Here is a 16,690-nt window from a genome sequence, read left to right as displayed (position 1 = left end):
AATGTTTTATCACTTTTTTCGAAGACAGTTTTCAGACACTTTAGGTTACCCTCCTACCCCCCAAGTTTCCATTTTGTGGGTACACACTCTTACTCCTCATATGGTATGGTTTACATCTGGTCCTCTGCTATGAATATGATCTAGGCTGTCAAAATATTTCTGAAAATGTAACGCTCAAGAGTTAACACAACATTTCATGCTCGCTCACTCTCTCCCACATACGTGTACACACAAAAATATGCACACACATTCCCTTTCTCAGCAGAAAGTCACTCTTTGCTCACTCTTCATGGTTGTATATGGCCACCGCATAACCTCTCAGTTTACTTACTTACAGTCTGGTTCCAGCTACACAGGGAGACTGATTAGATGCCTCTTGGTTACAATTCCAAGAAGGAAATTGTAATTGATTTGGTTTTGTCTTGGTGATCACCTCTGAGCCTATTAACTGTGAGTGATGTTGGAGTCACATAAAAGAAGCCTGACTTCTTGAGACCACTCCTGCGGATAAGTGTCAGGTGGCAAGCATCCCAGCGGAGGAGGGATTACTAAGAGCGGGATGTACAGCCAAATGGCAACTACAACACAGTGCACTGTTTCAGACTCAGATAATACTTCTAAATTTGCAATCAGTCAATATTTTTTTAATATTTAATTTTTCTTTTATGGTTTATTAGTATCTCTTCTTTTCAAAATGAGATATAGGCCTGCTTCACCTTAGGTAACCATGATTTTTATATATCTCTTTCTAAGTAATCAACAAAAACTAATATATCAAATGTCATATCTTTTTGAGAAATTACCTATTGTTAGAATTTACTGAATTTTCTATTCTGTCTTTGTGTACATCATACAAAAGTTACACATTTTAAACAAGTTTTCAAATTCTGGATAAAACACTGAAATCGTAATACCATATATCTGCTCCGTTCTGTCCTTTCATTGAATGACTTGGCCCATCACCTGGTAGTTTGTATACCATAACAAGTGTGTAGCTGATGATCTGAAATTCTTAATAAACCAAACCATGTTTTTTTCTGGTTTCTCTGGATATTTTGAGTGACATGTAGAAAGAGCTAAACATAATTTAGGATGATTATCAGCAAACTAAAGGAATAGGCTTTTTCTTATCCACTTCACGCACAAGCCTGTCTCCTCATCTGTGTCTCTGCACCAAGGAAGACAGACAGACTTGATTCCTCTCCGTGGTTCTCACTGCGGAGATCACCCTGTCCTGTCCTCCAAGCCAGCTTTCCTCAACCTGGTCTATGTCACTTTCTTTCTGCGCTGAACAACGTTTGCAGAGGAATCCTCCTAAAATACTTTATGTCATGCTCTTATAGAACTACCCAAATGGGTTCTCTACTGCTAGTGGCTGAAATCCATTCTGGACCAAGTCTTAGAAGTTTGTATCTCTGGTCCTAGTCATACATGCGTACAGCTTCATTGGCTGATCTGCCCTCACTCACTCTGTCTTCCTCAGTCACAGCAACCCTGTCAGTGGTGCTGCGCATGTGCCGTGCAGGGGTCACTTCTTTTCTCATTTCGTTCTCTCCCACCATGGAATGCTCTATAAAAAGTCATCATTTTCAGTGTCTCTTGGTCCATTTTGATTAGTATTCTTAATTCAAAATGTGGTTTATAATTCTCTGACACTGATTCAATGAACCAGATATCGAGCATAGGTGCTTTAAGAGGTGGTTTATTTCAAACCAATAAAATCACTTTAAAATGACCTATTTGGGGGAAGATCCTTGGAAAATATTTTATACATGCTCTTTAATACTGAACTTTGAAGAGAATTTCATGTTCAAGAAATAATAATTTCATTTAAATAATAAAAAGAGTCAACATAGGACACTCAGTTTGATATTTTTAATGTGTCATTGGCTTGATTGAAATACATGTCAATGATAGATTTCTGGGTCAAAAGGCGAGGACAGTGGAGAAGATACAAGATGGCAAGAAGAGACTACATAGTATAGTGTGTGTAAGCTTCTTAACAGCTTTGTGCTTTGTGATGAGTGAACTAACGTGAAAGGGTGTGGCTATTGGGTGAGACACAGCAGAGCAAATTCCAACTAACAGAACTCCCATCAACTCATTTAAGCCCTTTGAACAACAGTTCCTATATATTAAATAGTGATAATCATATCTACTTATAAGGTAATTGTGAGGATGAAATGGGAAAATATATATAAAACATCTGGCAGAGTCTCTAGTAAGTGTATAACAAATGCTAGCTTGTCCCTACCTTAAAATATCTTTTTTTTTCCCTTTGAGAGGCAATTTCAAACCATATAGCTTTTTATACTGCATAGAAATCTCACGATTATCAAAAAAACAATCCAACACTAATAAGATTAGACTAATTCTACTTATATTGTTAATAAGATTACCCCATTCTTCATCACCCCCACCATCATCGCCGTGATCAAGTTTTGATACTATTTCACAGGGCCCACTGAGATCAGTGTTACTGCATCTGTCTATTGATGGGCAGACTTACCAGGGTCTATCTTCCTAGGATAATACAGGAAAATACTACAGATCCATAAACATTCTGTGATTTGCAAACAAGCAGTATAGCATCGCCATCACCAGAGAACTTGTTAGAAATGCACAGTTTCCAGCCCCACCATAGATTTACTGTATACAAACCTGCATTTCAACAAGATTCTGAAGCCTTCAAGTATAAGAAGGAAAGTGAATTAATGCTTTGAGAATGACCTGACTTTTGTGAAGTTTCTGAATGGAGTTTGACACTCGGGGGGGGGGGGGAAGAACTGAGAACATTAAAGGAAAGCACAGTCTTACCTTTGTCTCTGACCTATTTCCAGAAGCTTCTCAACATCAGTTTTGGAAGATTTCTCATCATTTTTCAAAGACTGATAAGAAAAGTGGGAAAAGAAAGTCTTATTCAAGTGATAAATTGAGGCTCACTTTACTTTTGTCTCTACGGCACAGGTGTGACTGCTCCTATGCCCTGAAACAAGAATGTGCAAATGAGGCCACAGTGATCCTCCTGGCCTTGAGGATACATGCAGGAATTGATGATGCCAAGCACAGGTGCTACCCAGTGGTGAAAGGGAATAGGCTGAGTTCCAGCCTTTAGAGGTTCGATGGAGGGGAAAATGGTCTCCAATATCTAGGTCTCTTTACAAGGGAGTACAAAACACATCTTCTGCTCTCCAGCTGAAGTTTCATTGTGTTCTCTGCAGGTATGGCAAACCAGCTCTGGCATAGTTTCTACAAATTCAGACAGACATAAAAGACCTCTCTGAATCAGCTAAGTCATAACATAATTGAAGATCAAAGCAGCCCAAAAGCATGTACCTGTTTGGTCTTGTCTATTTATTATTAATGAGTAGTGCAGAATACACAGAAAAACTAGGGCTATGTAAAATTGTAACTGCTTTGACAAGATAAGGTATTAAGAGAAAAAAAATGAAGTACCACCTCAGTCATTAGTGTTTATTTACTCTGGCAAATTCAACATCCACAGAGTGTGACTTTAAGCAGAAAAGCCCACTGAGCTATTCTCATTACAGAATCTGTCCCATTAAGTCTTCCCTAAGAACTTTCTTATTTATACTCAATAAACTATTTAACAGGGTAACCTATCTTTCTTGCTATTAGAAGTTGAAACTGAGGAACAATGATATTATTTGCAGGAAGAGCAGCTGTGGCAGGCAGAAAATTGACAATCTTAGGAATGGCAAATATTTTGTTTACTTAATATCTATTTAACAAATATCTATCATGAATTATGCAAAGTCCTGTGCAGAGGCATAGTGTCTGCCTTCACAAATTTTATAGTCTAAGGCTAAAGTCAAGCAATTTTCATATAGTAAAATCAGCAGTCTGATGGGAATGTGGTGGGCTGAACTGCTTAAGAAAAGCTTCTTTCTGGGCATCTGGGTGGCTCAGTCGGTGAAGTGTCTGCCTTCGGCTCAGGTCATGATCCCAGGGTTCTGGGATCAAGCCCCACATCCACAGCCTGCAGCAGGTCACAAAATCTGCCTTTTGACTTCCTTAGGTGAAATACAGGGATGAGATTTTTGAAGTGTCTACTTTAGATAGTTATTGGAAAACTCAGAGGATAAAACAGATGTGGTAAAACACTTGATGAAAAGTGCAATAAAATATGCTTACTCATTTATTGACCATCTGCTATATTCTGGGCATTCTGAAGGAAACCAGGATCAAGCAGATGACTGGCTCCAAGAAATTTAAAACAAAAAAGCAAACAAACGAAAAAGAACATGAGATGTAGAAATGGAAAGGGTAGATATAGACAGGAGTCAGCAAGGCATATATCAGTAGAAGAGCTGAAGTGTACTTGATTATTATTTACCCAGAAATGTCCAGGGAAGTGGGGTATATTTGGAAAATATTCTTGGTTCCTTTAAGGATGCTAAAGGTTGAGATATCTACTAATTAATCAACATAATGCTTACTGGTTGACCTACCTTACCATCCATTACCATCCCATTCGGGGGCTATGGTTACAGAGAAGACTACAACAAGACTTTCAAAGCTCCTGTCTTCATGAAGTCCCATTGGGGAAAAATGGGAATGGGCTATGTAGTATTCACTAGGAGTTTAAAACCGAGACTCAGTATTTATTAGATGTACGACTGGGCACTTCCTGGGCCTATTTGAGTCTTGTTTCCTCATTTTATGAGTAAAATTTTGCGAAGAGGTTGCTAAGAGGAATTAATAAGATAAAAAATGAAAAACACCTTGCATGCTGGCTGACAGGAAATGGAAAAAGAAAGGCATTTTTAAAATTGCACCTACATTTGGTGGTACAATTGTTACCCTTTTAAGAAACATGAGTCTATGAAACTAGACATCGTTATCAAGCAATTTTCCAGATTGTGATTGGGTGTCCTAACTTAGGCTACCGGTATAGACACACTGAGTGTCCTGGTCTCACGTGGGCATCTCACCATATGCATGAAACAGTTTCAAATTGCCAGGTGTTTCATGCCTCTGAGAAGGTGCAGGTGTACTGAACATTCTTTGCCTCATATAACTGGTGAATTTCTACTTAATGATAAGGTGCAACTCTGGTATCAGCTTCCTACAGAAATTCACTTAGTCCCCTTTTCATCTGAGTCAGGGCTTCTCTAACGTTCTGTATATTCTCCCGTCATAGCACTGTCCTTAGCCTGCTACCTGTCTCTTTGTTCTAACGGAGTATTGGTGTTTTTTTCCACTCTTATTTTAATGTCCTCAAGTTGTAATATAACTTTTAAAACATGAGCTTGGGCACTGGGCTCCTACACTTGCTCTGCCACCTAACTCTCTCTGTGTCCCCTATAGTTTCTTAACCCTTCTTTAAGTCTTACTTTCTCACCTACAAAATGAAACTACTAATAACCAAAGTCTTCATGTAAAAAAATACAGACTGTACAAAGAATACCTAACACAAGACCTAGACCATGTTCAATAAGCTGTCGTGGCTATGGACACCATCATCATCATCATCTTCAAGGAAGAAAAAGCTAAGGACCACACTGACTCCACATGGTTCAGAAATATGATTTTGTGCAGTAACTAATACACAGGCCCTGAAGCCAGATTTCCTATATTTAAACTCTGGCTTACCTTGTGACATTCAAAAATAACGTGTCTCTTCTAAACATAATCCCTCATGTATAACAAGAGAAAAATCACATGAACAGTAGCTATCTCACAGATATATTATGAAAATTAAAATTATGTCCTCAAAAAATTCAGTGTTCAATCAAATATCAAAATATCAGATATTTCAGAAAATGTCTTTGGCTTTTGACTGATTTCACCAAGTATTAATACATTTTCATAGATGATTCTTGACTTTCTAAGACATTTTCCCATTTTAGTAATGAGGATTATTAAAGAATCTTGAGAATTATCCTTTGTGGAATTTAAAATTCTCTTCTAGAGATCATTCCTACATTCATTCAACTCTTGGTCATAATTAGTTTTCATCATTTTATAATATAAAAAACACGGGGGTCAAACTGATCTTAGAAGCTATGAGAGACTGATGGCCTTGCCGAGCACATAATTTTCTCCTTTCTGAATCTGCAAACCACAGATTCCCAGACCGCATTTCAAATGACATTTCTTTTCAAAGCTCATATGATAATAATGATATATATATTCACTTGTGAATATATATATGAATGTGAATAAATAACTCCCCTGGTCAAACCCAGAAACATATTCAAAACTGGTAAAAAATGCAGGAGTCTTTAATGTTAATCCACTGAGACAAATGGGGTGAGTCCTCAGCCTTTGCTGCCAGGAAAATTAGTTTTCATCTCACCTGAAGGTTGACTTTAATTCCATCAAGTTCTCTTGATGTCTTTGTCAGCTGATGGAGGATGTTGCTTCGCTCCTTAAAGACTTCTTTCAGCTGCTTTTCTAGCTCTTCATAGTCCTGTCTAACACAGAAAAAAATCGCATGAGAGCCCCTCAAAAGCTTCCACTGGGCTTCAGCCTCCTTAAACAATATCACAGGACCTTGCATTTCAAGCAAAATCTAGACTAATTGAAACCTTAATTACTAGGATATTTTGTTTTTCCTCTTTCACCTAAAAGGAGAAAACTGAAAACCAAACAGTCTTATAACAAAGGTTTCATCTTGCTCGAGGGCTCTTTAGGCTATAGCGAATTTTCAGAACAATACTGTCTATCTTTGACAGGTTTAAGATAGTTTACCAGGTACCTCTTGGAAGACAGATATTTTCCATTACATCACCACACTTTTTCCTAAGGTCTTTGACATTTTACAGCATGAGATATGACTTGAACCAATGTATTTCAAATACACAGACAGGTTCTGACACTGGGGACATACTTGGGGGTAGAGACAGGGCAGAACATAGGGTCTTGCTTCATTTCTGGTAGGTAGGGAAGGAAGTTCAGAGAAAAGACAGCCCTTCCCAAACATGTCTAAGAATTTCTATTGCTATTAAAGAGGTAATGGGAAAAACCCAAAATATCTATGAAATCATAAATAAATACAGTAATTAGAGTAAAATTTGAACAGACTTGTTAACAATTTTCACGAAGGACTTACTTAACTCCATATCATCTACACATATTTTTCTCCTACTTTTCTCATATGTTCTTTGTAAGAAGACTAGTATTGTAATTCTCATTTTGCAAACATTAAAGAATTGAGCTCAGAAGGATCAAGTTACTACCTTAAGACCCTACTCAAGGAATGAATGAGCAAGTAGGGTGGGTTTGTGTATATTTATGTACGTTATAGCAAGTGAGTGTGTGTGTGTGTGTGTGTGCAGGGAAGATGTAGACAAGGAAAATGATGGTTGCCAGGGCAACTGATAGGGCAAGTTAAAAGGATCAACTGGAGTAAACAGGAGAGTTGCTCATCTCTGGAAGACTTCCTGGAAAAAGTAATATAAAATATAAGATACTCTTGGAAAGTAGAAATGAGCTATATGAAAGGGAAAGGCACACGCGAATACTAATAAAAATGAGCTCACTGAGTTTTTTAAAAGTGAATATATATCAGAAGATTGGCGTCCCAGCGTGGGGTGGGTAGTCAGGATTGGCAGCCAAAATAAGGATATGGAGAGCATGAGCCAACGGATGCAGAACACAAGTGACAGGGGAGTTTGCGCAACTGTTCTGAAAACAAGTGTAAGTCATTAAACAGGGAGTGACATGGTTGGATTTATGTTTCGTAAAGATTTCCCTGGCTAAAAACTGGAGAGTGAACTGGGGGAGGAGGGGAAGGGAACTTGGCTAAAGGGAGGCTAGTAAGGAAGTTACCACGGCAACAAACCAAGGAAAAGGTTGTGGTGGCCTAAATTAGATTAGAAAACTGCAGAGACAGGGAAGCTTGAACTGATTTCAGCAAAACATGCAAAATTGAATCAATAATACATAATATTCTTTCAAACGTCTTTTGTCTTGTGTTACGAGGAAAGAGTGGCAGGGTGCTGTTTATTAATGTTGCCATGTTTCTGGCCGAGGCAACTGTTGGACGTAGCCCTTTACTGAGAGAGACGTCATAAGAAGAACAGTTTTTAGTGAAAGTTAGGTTGACAAGTTCAGTTTTAAACTTGTAAGAAAACGGCTCTAACTTTCTAGTTTTTTTTTTTTTTTAATCTATAAAATGCAATAATAAGTTCTGTATTAAAGGAGCAACTTGGGTGCCTGGGTGGCTCGGTCAGTTAAACGTCTACCTTCAGCTCAGGTCATGATCTCGGGGGTCCTGGGATGAGTCCCGTGTCAGGCTCCCTGCTCAGTGGGGAGTCTGCTTCTCCCTCTAACTGTCACAGCTCCTGCTTGCTCTCTCTCTCTCAAATAAATAAAAATTTTTAAAATAAATAAAGAAGCAACTTATGTAGAGTTTTGAACCCATAGTATGTAATTAATTTGTAAAAGATTTAAAAAATTCTCTGAGAAATTTGATGAATTTTCAGTCTTTCTACAGAATTATAAAGGAACTGGGTCTACCAATGACCTTAGTGATGATTACTAAATGCATGTCATCTACAATAGGTTTCCAATACAATTCTTTTCTTCTCCCTCGCCCCATTTCTTTGGCTTTTTCAAGTGGACAGCAATATTTTCTTTCAATAATACAAACCATCTTTTATTCTCATAACTTTTATTTTTTTTTCTCTTTGTTAATTATACTGGTGAAGACCTCCAAAACAATGCCAAGTGGAGAAAATGACAGTAGATCATCTAATTTGTTTGTGGCTTTAGAATAGCTATTAATTATATTTCAGCAGTGAGTAAATGTATACGAATACTTGCTGTAATTTTCAGGTGACACCATTGTTCTCAGGCCTTTTTTTTTTTTTAATAAAATTTTTACTGAGTTGTAGCACTTATGCAGAAAACAAATCCACAATCTCCAGGGCACATTTCATTAACTCTCACAAAGTAAACACGAGAAATTTTAAAATGAATCATGCACCCTAGATGATAGTCTTCGACTTCACCCATTTATTACATTCACTCTCTTCCCCAAATATAACCAATATTTTTATTTCTATTACTTCATAATCATTTGCCTATGTTTGAAATGTATGCAAACGCTGAATGTCTTTTTTTTTTTAATTTCATTTGTTTTATACAACATGGAGTTTGTGAAACTTCCATATTATATGGAGAAATAGTTTTTATCATTGCATAGTATAGTAACGAGTTATTATATTGCAAAGTATCTATTCTAATGTCGACAGACACCTTTTTTCCAGTTTTTGACTATTATGAATGCTACGAATATTCCATATGCCTTGTATTTAACATACAAATACATGTATGCCAAGTACATAACTAAGAAAGGAATTGCTTCATTATAGGGCATACATTTTCAGCTTCAGTAAATACTTCCAGAGAATTTTCCAAATCAGCTATATCATAGAGAGGTGAAGAATTTCAATTGCCTCAAATTCTTATAGACTATGGTATTGTCAGTATTTTTTAAATTTTCAGTCACCCTACTGGTTGTACAATAACATTTTAGCTATAATTTATATTTTACTGGTGACTCAAAGTGAGTACTAAAAAAAATGATATTTAAATAAGATTTTTTTAAAGACTTTATTTATTTGAGAGAGAGAGAGTGAGAGAGCACACAAGCAGGGAGAGGGACAGAGGGACAGAGAGAAGCGGACTCTCCACTGAGCAGGGAACTCAACCCGGGGCTTGATCCCAGGACCCTAGGATTATGACCTAAGCTGAAGGCAGATGCTTAGCTGACTGAGTCACCCAGGCACCCTAAATATTATTTTTTATAAAATGCCTGCTCATGCCTTTTGCCTTTTTTCCATTGGTTTGCCCATTGCTTATAATTTATTTGTAGGTGGTATTTATATATCCCATATATGAGCCCTTTGGTGGTTAAATGTATCGAAAACATAATTACCTCTTCTGCTGTTGGAACTTTCAATCTCTTAATGGTGCCTTTGGATGAACATACATTGATAATAAAAACATAGACCAAATTATTAATCTTTTATATTGAGAGTTGTTCACTGGAGTTGTACCACTTAAATTTGTAAATGTTTGAAAAACACTTGTACGTGATTATAAATATTACATCTTATAAACATTCATTTAAAATTATAAATTGCCAGCATATTAAAACATGGATTTTTGTATACGATTTTGCATTCAGCAAATTATCAACTATAAAAATTATTTGTGGAATTATTTTGTATTTTCTTACATGTATAATCATACTGTGTGGAAAAATACAGTTTTTATTTTTTCAGTCCTTAAGTCTTTTATTTAAGCTCCTTATCTTACTTTGCTATCAAGGACCAAGACTATTCTACAATGTTCAATAAAATTTGTGATATACACATCCTTTGTTTATTCCAGATTGCAGGGATGTAGACACCTTTTGTTTATTCCAGATTGCAGGGGGAAGAGCTCTCAAGACCACAAATACAGTATTTCTGATAGGCTTTTTTGGTCAATTATTCAATTTTTAAAAATCAGTTATAAAAAAGTTTTCTTCTATTTCTGGTTTCTAAATCTGTTTAGTTTTAATCATGAATGGAATCTGAATACTGTCCAATAACTTAGGTTTTTGTTTTTTTTTTCCATTGTGGTGTATGTTATTTGCTCACAAATCTTTCATTCCTCCCATCCTTGGCCATACTGCACACGTAGGCAGGATAGAAACCCCCACACCATTCATTTGGTCATGTGACACTTCTATGGAATGTTAATGGACATGACACATTGAAGACTGTATATGTTGTCTGTCTGGTTTTGCTTAGTTTTTCATTGTCCTGCTAATGGCCACATGGAGAAATTCCCCCAGATAACTTCTGCAACTTCAGGCTTCTTCAAAAAGAAAACACACAGAGCAAACCTGAATTTGATTCATACTCTGAAGCAGACACATCCCAGTGACACTTCAACATGAGCTTGAAAACTAAGTGTTATTGTAAGCTATCGATCAAGTTTTTGGAATAATTTGTAATGTAACAGTATCACAGTAAAAACTGATCTCATAAATGCATCCATTGAGATGATCACATACATTTTTTCTTTTACACTATTAATGTGCTGAATTATACTAATTCATTTCACATTTGATTAATGACTACATTAAATCAAACTCTCATTACTGAAATCAATCATTTTGTTTATTATATATAATTCTGTTAGATTAGGTTGGCTAATATTTTGCTTAGGATTTTTCATTTATTCTCAGAGGAGAAATTAAGTTATAATGTCCTTTCTCATCATATCCATGTAAAGCTTTGTATCTAGGTTATGTTTAGCTCATAAAAAATTGAGATGTGTGCCTTCTTTTCCTATTATCTGAAAGAATTTGTGTAAGATTGGTAATATTTCTTACCTGAGTGAGTAGAATTGACATGTAGACCATCTGGTTTGCAATTTCCTTTGTGAGAAGGTCTTTATTTACAGATTTAATACTTTAAGAGATATGTGACTGTTCAGATATTCTAACTTTCCCAATGCCAAGATTAGTAATGCCCATTATTTTTTAGGAATTTGTCCATTTCATTGGCACTCATTTATTTCATGATTCCAAATGTCAGAAATTGGGCCTGCGCTCATCTGGGCATGGTTCCTTCAGGCTGGGCTTACTCTTCCTTCTGTGTCCTGGTCAAATAAATGGCTCTGCTTCTGTGATTGAGTCATTATCAGTTTGTAAGTGAAGGCACTGTCTCATATGTCCCTTGTCATCCAGGGAGTTAGCCTGTGCTAACTCGTTTTCCAGTTGGTTAGGGTGCTAAGAAAATTAGCAGAAATAAAGGAGTATGTTCAGGTTTAGGCCTGGAAGTAGTACAACATCCCACCTGTCATATTGCATCTGTCACAAAGCAAGTCACAAGCCCAGGACACATTCAAGAAGCAGAGAAATACACTTTATTTCTTCATGGGAAAACATTCAAAATCATATTGTAAATGAGTATGTACACAAGAATGATCATGGTCATATTTCTAAATAGCCTATTGCATAGCCCCAGTTGTTCACTTCTTGGTACTTCATTTCTCAGAGATTAGTCCTTTGAGTACTTGCCACCATGTGCACTGGTGGTTCTCCAATGCCTTCAAAGGGGTGTGACATTTTGTTCAGTTTTTCCATTGGTGTCAATGTTGACAACAAACATGTTCAATTTCACTAAAGATGGAAGTTTGGGAGCCACTATTTAGCTAATTATTTTCTTTAGTCCTCAAAGATAATTATTTGATTAAATCCCATCTCTTCTCTAACTGAATATTTGAACACTTTTATTTGCAACTGTCCTAGCTCAAGTCCTCATTATCTATAGCACTGTATTAATTGTGTTTTTTGTTTGTTTTTTGTTTTTTTTTTTGCTTCTCAAACCATTCCATGCACTGCTCTCAAATCAGGCTTTCTAACCTTAAAGTTCTATTTGCATCAATTTATAGTTTAAAATATCAGCACTCTTCGGTTATGTCAAGGTCAAGGCCATCTGCCCTCTGCCTTGAAACGACCTTTATTCTCCTTCCGTCTTCTTTGCTCAGGTTACATATCTTCTTTTGTGTGCTATATTTAATTATCAACCAAAGAATATTTCTTGAAAATCTTTAAATGTATTTTTGTCTATTTTCATTTGCATGATATAACTGAAACTGAAATTAAAATGAATTTAAAGATTCTCACATCAACTCGGAGTGCCTTCACCTATTCTGTCAATCTGGATAGAAAAATTACCTCATCTAATTTTTTCGATGAAGTCTCCTCTTAGAGCTATATAGTTTCTTTCTTTTCTGAATTTGGATGTCATATATTCTATCCACTCCTTCATTTTAAAATTAATTATCAGAGATAGTATTTTTTATTATATTATATTATATTTATTATAATAATTATACACTAGTCTGTATAGAATAATGAGTTCTTGGAACCATGTATCTCTTCCTTTTCCTAGTAATAATTATTTAATTTGATGATGATCCTAGATGAGGCCAGTGAAAGCTTCTACAAACTGGCCCTGCGTCCTGCGACTTGTCCCCATCATTCTTGGAATCCTTCCTCACACTTTTTGCTCCTTTGATGCCCAGTCAGAACCAATATTTCTCAGTTTATTCTAAATGCAAATACGATAAAGATAATGCTTATCATGGAGTGATGTTTTAATGTTTCAACTGCACTTTGTTTTTTTTAGCTTTTGTTTTAGATGAAAAAAATCCTCCAGAGTCTGTCCAATGCCTGCAGATTTAAGCCTCATAAAATTCAAAGATCTGGAGTAGTGCCATGAGATCTCAAGGTTTGCTTTTCCCACAGAAATATAACAAAAATAATAATTGCAGAAATGCAAACTTCCATTCAACGTGTTTGCAGCATTTCTGCCTACATTTAAAGAATCATTTATTATGGCAGCCATGACCATAGTTTCCTGTCATTTATTCTTAAAAGAACACTACCCAGCATTTATTATATACAAGTATATGTCAGACATGTAGCAGACGTTTTACATATATATCATTAAGTCTTATAATTTCTCAGAAATGTAAGTGACATTATATTCATTTTGCAAGGAAGAAAGGAGAATAATTTCTCCAAGATTCAGATATAATTTCTCCAAGGTCACACAGATAGTAAATGATTAGTTTTTAACCCTAGGTATCTTTGATGACAAAATATCACATATATGGGCTCTATAACAAATGAACCCTATAAATATTTTCTCAGTTCCTCTTATATATAGGAATTTTTGGGGAAAACAAAACAAAACAAAACATTAACAATACATTATCCCTAATCCAGTAGCATGTAATATATAGGTAAAAAAGAACACACAGCATGATGAGGATAGCATATGACAAAATGTGATAGGAGTAAGGCATTAAGAGAGCTCAACTTCAGGTTAAATGATCAATGGAAAATTTCATGGAAAAAACATACTTGAGTTGGGCCTTGAATGATGCATAGGATTATTAAATGCAGTAGAAGGAAAGGTATCATAAGGAGATGGAAATTATGTAAGTAATGGCAATGTATAAGGGAAGTGCTGAGTGCATATATATTATAAACCAGCAAGCAACATAGTCTAAAGTGCATATAAGGTACTTGTTGAGCTATTGGGTATAACCTGAAGAAATTGGTAAAATCCAAATTATCAAAATTCTTCAATACCATGCTCAGGAGTTTTAAATGCTTTCTATGGGAAATTTACTTCTCTGTGAATTGCCAAGAAAGATATATTTAGGAATATATATAGTCAGATTAATAACTCAAAAGTATATCAAAAGGAAGAAAGACTTAAATTATTCTCCCTCCAGTTGTCAAGGCTGTTCCAAAGAGTATATTCTTATATTTCATAGGTAAACAGATTGAATAAAAGTGATTTTTTCTTGGCTTGGCCAGGATATTAAATTGGTGACTATGGGGAGTTTAGCCTGGGAAACACTTGCAACGTCTGCCCTCAGGAAATTCAGGAGGCCTATGAAACTTCTCTGAATCTTGGCAGAAAGGTCATGGATTGTTCTGTTAAAAGTCCTCTGTATTATCTGAAGCCACTCTTTCCCTTTTCTTTTTATCAGACTCAACATTAGTGTGACCACCAGGATATTTGCATGGTATTTTTCTTTCAAGGTCTACCATTGCAAACGAAGAGAAGAAGCCAAAGCCAACTGCAGATGTGTGGCAGAATTCATTCCGTGCCCTTGTGTAACAGATGGCTAGAAGAGTATCCTTTGGGGGAGGGAGGGTCTCACATATAAATACAGTCAAAACCTGAAGTATTGCAAGGCTTTTGGCCAAGAGTATTTTAAACTAAAAAAAAAAAAAAAAAAAAAAAAAAAAAAAAAAAAAACAAAACAAACAAACAAAAAAAAAACCCACAACTCTTCCCCCAACAATCCTATACTTGAGAGTGTATTCATCGAAATAAAAGTCCCGGTCCTTGTGAACATAAATTTAAAGGAGCATTGATCATAAATATCTGGAAACAAAATAAGAGTTCTGGATAAATTATGTTACAGACACTGACAAGGACTTTAGTCAAGATCCCCAGCATCTGCCAGGACCATAGCAACAAGCTGTGGCAGGAATCTTGCTAAATCAGTTTACCCAGAACCCCCACCTCTAGTATCTGGACATCTTGGAGATCAGATCCAATTCCTCATCCTCCACCATTCTCCAGGTAATATCTGACAACACTGGCCTGGTTTCAGCAAGAATCCTGTCAAGTTGGGTTGGCCAGAACCCTCCTGTACCCCCTGATGTTTCCTCTTCATCATTTTCCATCCATTGACCCCACCACACTCCTTAGCCATAAATCATTATGTGTCCATGCTATATTCAAAATTGAGCCTGTTCTATACAGACATCTCTTTTTCCCCAACTGCAACAGTCCCTGAATAAAAATCTGTTTTTATTGCTTTAACTACTGTCTGGCTCTGATTTTGACAACATGACACTGTATATATCATTTTAAGGTTAAGTTACATGTCAATTAGAGCCATGAGGTACTTTAAAGTAATAAGAGGAAAAATTAAAGGTACGATGCATTTATGTAACACTAGGAATAATGAATCATGCCCTGCGAATGTACAAATATGTGTTTGTGTCTGAATGTGCCTATATAGATAGGATCATGTTAGTAAGGACAACAATTTGAAATCAAAGAGGTTAAGAGAGGGCAGAGGAGAGCTGCAGGGAGAGGAAACCTATGAAAGGAAGGTATAAGCAAACAAAGAAAAGGAAAAGATAGACTTTGTTGTCTTTATATAAAATTATATGTGTATGTACATGTGCATAAAGACCTCAGATTAAAAGTATTACATAAGAAATAAAAAGAAATCCCTAAATTTTCCCAAATAAACACATCCAATATATTGACTTAGACATTACCATCCACCTTGACCTCTCATAGTGATGTAGGCACTGCATGAATCCCCTGATGCTTGTACGTAGAAAAGAAAACCCTTATTAGAGGAATACTCTCTGGACTGAAAACATAGGAAGAATAAAAAAAAAAGATAAATAGTAGAGAAATATCACTGTCACGATGCATATTGTAGCCTATTCATTAGATATAAAACTTGAAAATAAAAATTTGATTTCCAGATGTTGTCACTAACCAGCTAGTTAGACATTAGGAAATCATTATAACTCTCTAGCCTCAGCATCCATATCTGTGAAATAAATTATATTTCACAAACTGATAAAAATTTATGAAGTTCATAATAAGAGGCTTAATTTTCCCTGTTGAAAATAAGGGAAAAGACTCTCTCTTTCTCAGAGCATTTACTTAAGAAAAATTTAAGCTCTTTCTCTCTTTGAAATATATATAATTTTTCTTAAGAGCTAAATAAACCACTAGCCAGCTTTGAGACCTAGGAATATTCTTCTCATTTGACCTGGGAACCATCTCTTTGAACTGTCATCATCAAGAAAGATAGCTTCGCTCTGAACAGCAAAGGAAGTAATCAACAACACTAAAAGGTAACCTGTTGAATGTGAGAAGATATTTGCATATGACATATCTGATAAAGGGTTAGTATCCAAAATATATAGAGAACTTGTAAAACTTAACACCCCAAAAATGAAAAGTCAATTAAAAATGGGCAGAAAACATGAATACACATTTTTCCAGTGAAGACATACAGATGGTCAACACGTGAAAAGATGATCAACCACTGATTATCAGGGAAACGCAAATCAAAACTACAATGAGATATAACCTCA

The 16,690-nt window shown here is 35.9% G+C and overlaps 1 protein-coding gene across 1 annotated transcript in view; it reads right to left on the bottom strand.

The window, feature by feature from the left end:
• The window catches only part of LUZP2 (leucine zipper protein 2), a 464,145-nt gene that overhangs the window by 249,368 nt on the left and 198,087 nt on the right, over nt 1–16,690 (bottom strand). Inside the window, exons 2-3 of the mRNA XM_087855355.1 lie at nt 6,323–6,440; nt 2,818–2,888 (exon numbers count right to left, since the gene is read on the bottom strand). Of these exons, the coding sequence (XP_087711481.1) occupies nt 2,818–2,888; nt 6,323–6,440 (189 nt within the window). The remainder of the gene's footprint in view (nt 1–2,817; nt 2,889–6,322; nt 6,441–16,690) is intronic.

Source organism: Ursus americanus, chromosome 24 (genome assembly GCF_024610735.1).
Source record: "Ursus americanus isolate L20-20 chromosome 24, mUrsAme1.1.p, whole genome shotgun sequence".
NCBI lineage: Eukaryota > Metazoa > Chordata > Mammalia > Carnivora > Ursidae > Ursus > Ursus americanus.
This window is presented reverse-complemented; position numbering and strand designations above follow the sequence as displayed.